Below are 7,344 nucleotides of genomic sequence, written 5' to 3' on the forward strand. Positions count from 1 at the left end.
AAAAAAAAAGGTGATGATGTAGCCAGTCTGGGCTACATAGTGAGCCTCTATATCAAAAACCCAAGGGTTGGATGTGGCATGTGTGTGATCACCACCAAAAAAGTCAAGATGAGAGGCTTAGATACTGATTCCTTTTTCCTCTTACACCCACACCACATCCTAGGATGACTGACATGAGGCTGGATCTCTGAATGCAGCAGGGTACCCCAGGGTGACCCACCCCTGTCATTGCAGAGCTGCTCCCAACTGCCCTTGTCAGCTCAGTCTCAGCAGGGGCAGGGAAAGGGAGATTGGGATAAGCCTGTGGCCCTGAGTTGAAGGCCCTGCCTCACTATTTCATGTGAAACTTGGGAGCTGTTTTTATCTCCATCTCTCTGAGGAAGTAGAGAGCTAATTGTACAGAATAAAATGAACTATGGGTGATAGCACCTCCAGGTTACCATAAAACAAAACAAACCATATTTCATCATGAAGGCTTTACATTGTTGCATATATCATATAAAGGAGTTCTTAGTGCTCCTTGTGTGACAGGACAAGGGGGAGGAAGCCGACAACAGAGCACCCAGGTGGGTTCACATATGTCTTTAAAGCCTTCATTCTACTGTGTATAAATTGTGGCTGTTGATACCCAGAGAGTGTAAGTGAAATGCTCCAGAAATGATGGTTGATGCTTTTCTACTTCAGGAAGGGTCTGCCCTAACATAAGCCTGAATCCTAGGGATTAGAAGACACTATCATGGCCGTAATCCCAGCTCTTAGTTGAAAGAATCAGCCAGGAATCTGGCCTTCAACCCACAGGAAGCCACACTGATAGGACCAGATGAGTGCTACCCCAAGTACCCTAAAGACAGTAAGACTTTAGATACAAGGTCAGAACTTAAATCTTGGTTGTAGATTTACTCTGATTTGCTATGGGACCATATGTAAAATTACTTAAGGCCTTTAAAAGAAATATGACATTTCTCTATTTACTAAATAACCACTATATACATACGTAACGGGCACTTTACACTCACCTGTAATTCTAATGCCATTGCATCTCAAGCAAGCCCATCTCTCCACAAGATCTTTTTTTTTTTTAACATTTTATTTATTATTTTATGTGTATGAGTGTATTGCCTGCATGTATGTGAGTGCACCCGTGTCATGCAGTGCTGCGGAGGTCAGAAGAGAGCTTCAGATTCCCCTGGAACTGAAGTTAAGGATGGTTTGTAGCCGCCATGTGGGTGCTGGGAATCGAACCCATGTCCTCTGCAAGAGCAGTTAGTGTTCTTAACCGCTGAGCCATCGCTCCAGCCCCTTCACAGGATCTGTTTATAAAGAATCACAAGCTACCATTTGATTGATTGATTTGCAGTTTGGGGGAGAGGTAGGAATCTGCATTCTAGGAAGCTTCTCCTGTGATCTTTGTAAAAGGGTGGTTTGATCCTTATTACATTTTTGGTGTTTGTTTGTTTATTTATTTATTTATTTTCGTCTTTTTGAGACAGGGTCTTCCTGTAGCCCCAGCTGTCCTGGAACTCACTATGTAGACCAGGATGGCCTTGAACTCACAGAGATCCGCCACCTCCCGAGTGCTGGGATTAAAGGCGTGCACCACCACACCCGGCATCATTTTTGGTGTTTATTTAGAGACTGGATCTCACATATCCCAGGCTAGCCCACAACTTATTAAATAATTTGGGATGAACTTGAATTTTTCATCCTCCAGACCTCTTCAAATGCTGAGATTACAGAGTGGACCATCACACCCAGTTTATTTATTCAGTACTAGGGTTGAATTCAGGGTTTTGTGCCTGCTAAGTATTCTACCAGCTGAGCAAATTCCCCAGCCAATATTCCAGAATAATTTTCCCACTATGCAGTAGATACAAGAGTTCAGCCCATTCCAGGCATGGTGGCACGCACCTTTAGTCCCCACACTCAGGAGGCCAGGCAGGCTGATCTCTCTGAGTTCAAGGCCATCCTGGTCTACATAGCAAGTTCCAGGTTTGTCAAAACAAATATGGTTGGCGAGCTGGCTCAGTAGATAAAAAGCCTGATGCCAAATCTGACAAGAGCTGACTCCTGACTCCTGCATGTTGTACTCTGACTTCATACAACCATACATACATGCATGCAAAGACAAGAAATAAATGTGATAAAAGCAAATATATAGGCTGGTCAGAGTAGACCCCAAATAGATCAAGAGATTTGGGAGCTAAGGTGTGAAGAGAGTGGGGAAGTTGGCCTTAAGGATAACCCAGAGAGTTCCTCTCGCAGAGAACAGGCCAGTCACAAAAGGTGCCTCGTGTGTGTCTGGAGCCAGGTCAGTAAAGTGGAGAGGAGGAAGAGGCTCATGGTTTCTTCTGGTAGATTCCTGAGACCCTCTGGACCAAACTACTTCACTCTTTAGCAACGTGCTTCCTCTCAATAAAGAATATTCTGGCCGGCAAGATGGCTCACTGGGTAAAGGCACTTGCCACCAAGCTGATGACCTGGTGGAAGGAGAGAACCAAATCCCATGACTTGTCCTTTTAACGCCACACACCCACACAGAAATAAAAGTAATAGAGTATACTGAAGAATATCTTGGGGCTGGAGAGATGGCTCAGCGGTTAAAACACTGGTAGTTCTCGCAGAAGACCCGGGTTCAAATCCCAGCACCCACATGGCAGCTAACAACTGTCCATAACTCCACTCCCAGGGGATCCGATGGCTTCTTCTGACCTCCACGGGCATTGCACAGCATGGGTGCACTTACCTACATGCAGGCAATGAACGCATACACATTAAAAAATAAATAAATAAAACAAAAAAAATATCTTATATGGATATAAAGTTCTTCCACAGCCCAACCTTTAAGTTATTTCATGCAGCTAGAGAGATGGTGACTTAGCAGTTAAGAGAGCTTATTCCCTGTCAGTGGACATTCAGGTTGATTCTGAGTTTTTAATAGCCCATCACTACTTTAAACAAGTTTTTTATTTATAATTCATAATGCCATTTTATATACATATATAATATATTCTGTTCATATTCGCCCCCAGTACCCTTTTTTTTTTTTCAATGTAAACCCATGAGTTTAATTAGGATTACTAACCAGAACATCGATGAAGAGTTATTTACAGGATCAGGAGCAACTTACTAGTAGTTACACCATTGAAGAAAATGTCTCCCTCCCCCCAGCAGATATTGACTGCCTGTGGATCCTCAGGGAGGAGTCAGGCTGGTGGCAACACACATTTAATCAAAGCACTTTGGAGGCAGAGGTAGACAGCTCTCTGTGAGTTCAAGGCCAGCCAGAGCTATATAATGAGACCCTGTCTCAAAAAAAAATCTTGTGGAGAGGAGGTGCACATGGAGGGCATGCATGTGGAGGTCAGGACAACTTGTGGGAGTCAGTCTCTCCTATCATGTAGGACCAGGAATCAAACCCAGGCTTAGCATGAGTGCCTTTACCTGCTGAGCCATCTCACTGGCCCTAATTTTATTTCTGAGACCAGGTCTCTTGTACCCTAGGTTGGTGTAGAACTTTGAACTTCTGATCCTCTGCCTCTATCTCCCAAGTGCTAGAGAAAGTACACCATATGCCACCACACCTGGTTTGATGCATTGCTGAGGACAGAACCCAAGGCTTGTACATACTAGGCAAATAGAGCTACCCAGCCCTCAGTTAAGTATGTGTATGTTGCTGGGGATCTAACCTAGGCCTTGGCATGCTAAGCAAGTGCCTCACCGCTGAGCTATAGTATCTCCAACAAAGCTAAATTTTTTACAGCATCTAAGATTTTTCATTAGATTCCTACAAGTAAGATCACTGAGCCAAGCCAGGTGTGGTGGCACATGCCTTTAATCCCAGCACTTGGGAGGCAGAGGCAGTTGGGTGTCTGTGAGTTCGAGGCCAGCCTAGTCTACATAGCGAGTTCCAGGTCTGCTGGGGCTACAGGGAGACCTTTTGAGGTCTCAAAGAGACCAAAAAAAAAATCACTGAGCCCAAGTGAAAGTAGATTGTAAAGACTTGTGTATTGTCACCCTCTAAAGATTGCTGACATACACCACATACACAGCTAATCTTTAGGTACTCCCTCTCCATCCCCCCTGGTTTTCACATGTGGCTTGCTCGTGATTGCAGGCTCAAGCACGGACATCAGTGAGGACTGGGAAAAGGACTTTGACTTGGACATGACTGAAGAAGAAGTGCAGATGGCACTTTCCAGAGTGGATGCCTCTGGTGAGGTAAGTGGGTCTGGTCAGCCACAGTGATGTCACAATGGGAGACCCTTCCCCACCAAACCTTACTGCCCCCATTCAGAGGAGGTCCCTACACTGAGCTAACTCCTGCAGGAAGGGAGATTAGGCTTTGCACCCATGACATTCGTCACCATCGGGCTCTGCTTCTCATCAGCTCTTGACCTTAGCTCTGTATCACAAACACCCAAGGAACTGAAAAATAGAAATGCACGATACCTGTAATACCAGTACTGGGGAAGAGGAGGCAGGGAGCTCACAGCCTAGTGTACATTGTGAATTCAGTCTAACCTGGGCCTGGATCAAAATATATAGAGCTATATAGATGCCAAACCCTGCCCCAGGCTTTGTTATAGGAGCTTAGCAGGTTCCTGGCCTTGGAGACAAAAAGCCAGTATGAGGTTGACAGTAGCACCTGGCTTAGAAGCTGTAATGAGGTAAAGCTTGCAGACACTACAGGTGTGACACCTGGCATATAGTGGCTTTAAGTAGACATAGGTGACCAACAACCACAAAACCCATTCCAGTACTTAAGCTCAGCTGGACCTTTTATCCTTGGTCTTTGCTACCTCTCAGAAGTAGCTTTCTCCATCTCCTTGCTTTCTCCATCTCCAGGACCTCATTCATGCTAAGCTGCATCTCAGCCCCAAGACTGGATTACTTTTAATGAGAGGCTGTTCAAAGCTCTCAGTCCACAGCTAATAAGTGACAAGACTGAGGCTTCAGTTCAGATAGGATTGAAGTTATTTTTTCTTCTTCTGCCCCCTAAGGAGCACACAATTGCTTCCATATGTAATTGTGAATCTGCTATAAAGGTGGGCAGATTAGAGAATTGGAAAGACGGTAAAGGGTCTAAGTCCTCTCTTGCGCTCTCGCCTCTCTCTACCCTCCTGCGTGCTGGAATTACAGGCATGAACCACTATGCCCAGTGACAAGGATCTAGTTTTTCATATTGATAAGCTGGGGAATTAGTGACCTACTCAAGTATTTTGCACCTGTAACCTCGCTATACCCATAGAAGGTCCATGGTGCCTGACTATGCCACAGGGATTCATCTTTGCAATTCTTTAAAATCTCACATGCTAGCTGGGCGTGGTGGCGCACACCTTTAGTCCCAGCACTCCAGAGGCAGAGGCAGGCAGATCTCTGTGAGTTCAAGGCCAGCCTGGTCTACATAGTGAATTCCAGGACAGCTGGGGCTACAGGGAGACCCTGTCTCAAAAAGACAATAAATAAATAAAACCTCACATGCTTGACTGGGGATGTTGCTCTATAGTAGAGCACTTGCCTAGCATTCATGAGGCCCCAGGTTTGATCTCCAGCACCTTAAGAAGAAGCAAATATACAACGAAACCTGACATGCAGTATACCTGAGCAGGCCTTCTATAACCCACCACACCAGGAATCAGCTGAAAACAGGCCAGGCATAACAAGGCAAGACAAGTCTCAGGTGGAAGTTAGGGTGTTGAGCCCCTGGTGAAGACCTTGTGAGCACTTGGAGCACCCATGAGCCCTGCCAGTCTTCTGTTAGACTGGTAGTCACAGTGCCACTCTCAAATTCTTTGCCTTTAAGAGGCATGGCCTTAGTCTGCTTAGTAGGAAATATGCTCTCCTTTACGGATTGGCTCCTCAGACTGAGCATCCCCCTGCAGAGCTGAGCCTTGGTTGATAGAAGTATTTCCTTTATCTATAAAGCAATCAAAGCATCAGCCCCTCCCCCAGGCAAAGTACAGCTCTGCTCCCAGAGGTATTCCTGCATGGGAGTTTCTGTCCCTGCAGGAATAGGGTATGGTCCATGGTGGGGCTACTATGCAGAGGTAGCCTTGCTTAGTAAGGGAAAGAAGGCTCTGGACGTGACTCAGGAATAAGTGCGTTGTGCTTTCCCATTATCTCCCCACCTTTGCAGCTGGAAGATGTAGAGTGGGAGGATTGGGAATGAGGGGAGCCAGAACAAGCAGCTCCCCACCCACGGCGCAGGCTACCTCCCTTGCTCGACTCAGCCCAGCCCTGGAAGACACTGACTGAGAATGTCCCCCCACTGGCCTTTCATCCAGAACTCGGTACAGATTCTGGTGACTCCCTGCTGGCCCTCTGGGTCCCTGCTCACACCTTGGAAGAGCCTTTCTAAATACATACCCAGAATTCTGACTTGTGCCAACCTTAGGATGATCTAAGGGGAACGACCCCTACCCCATCACCGGAGAGCCTGCGTTTCTCTGCTGAACACCCACTTCTGCTGGGAAGCCCCATGGCATAGCTCTGGCTCTTCTGCACAGAGACGGAAGCTGAACCATGGGTCTCTTTGAGGGAGCCAGGACAACAGACTCTACCCATAAGTCAGCAAGGAAGACTGTACCATGCCACCTGCCCTTGGCTACACAGGGACAGGAACACGTTTGGTTCTTGCCCAGTGGGTAAGAGGCAATCATCTCTGGGAAATTTGCCTCTCTCTGGAATCTCCTTCTAAGAATTTTCCACTCCTAAAAAGGTCCTTTGGGGTTCAGAATCTAAGACCAAACCTTGACCCTCCTCTAGTCCATCCCCACACCTTCCCAGGACTTTTTCATGTCAGATGCACCCAAGTCCTTAGCCCAGCTGTTCCACTGCAAGAATCTGCTCTTGTATTTCTTTCCCTCCCTGAGAAGGGAGGGAGCCACTTTCAGGCCCTTCTGTGCATTGCCTGGCAGATAACCTGCTCTAAGCAGCTGCCTACCTTGACTCCCAAAGCATAGGACACACTAGCTATGAACTGTATGGAGTGGTGAGCAGAGGCGAGTATTCACAGTCCATCATCAGGCCAGCTTCTCCTCAGCCTTCTGCTCCTAAGGGACATGCTGGGGTGAGCATCCTGAGACTCGGCGGTCTTCTGCAGAGGCTCTCCTTCCTGAAGACAGAGCCAGCCTGGGACACTCACCATCTTGGGACAGTGAGGGCTGCACAAAGACCTGGTGCTTCACGATGCTGCTCTAGTGGTTATTGTATATAAGCTGATGTATCCACCAGTGACTTAAAGGGATCTCGGTCACGGGCACCATGAGTGATGGGCGCTTCAAACCTTCAGTAAGGGGGTAGGTAGGATGGAAAGAATGCTGAATCTTTTTTTTTTTTTTTTTG

General features: G+C 46.7%; 1 protein-coding gene across 1 annotated transcript in view; it reads left to right on the forward strand.

Moving 5' to 3' along the window:
- Window positions 1–7,344, forward strand: part of Bsdc1 (BSD domain containing 1) — a gene marked incomplete in the record, with an annotated part of 28,897 nt that overhangs the window by 21,201 nt on the left and 352 nt on the right. The window contains 2 exon segments of the mRNA XM_017801970.2: window positions 4,115–4,218; window positions 6,137–7,325. Of these exon segments, the coding sequence (XP_017657459.1) occupies window positions 4,115–4,218; window positions 6,137–6,169 (137 nt within the window).

This window comes from Nannospalax galili, unplaced genomic scaffold, assembly GCF_000622305.1.
Source record: "Nannospalax galili isolate Female #2095 unplaced genomic scaffold, S.galili_v1.0 scaffold111, whole genome shotgun sequence".
In the NCBI taxonomy this organism is placed as follows: domain Eukaryota; kingdom Metazoa; phylum Chordata; class Mammalia; order Rodentia; family Spalacidae; genus Nannospalax; species Nannospalax galili.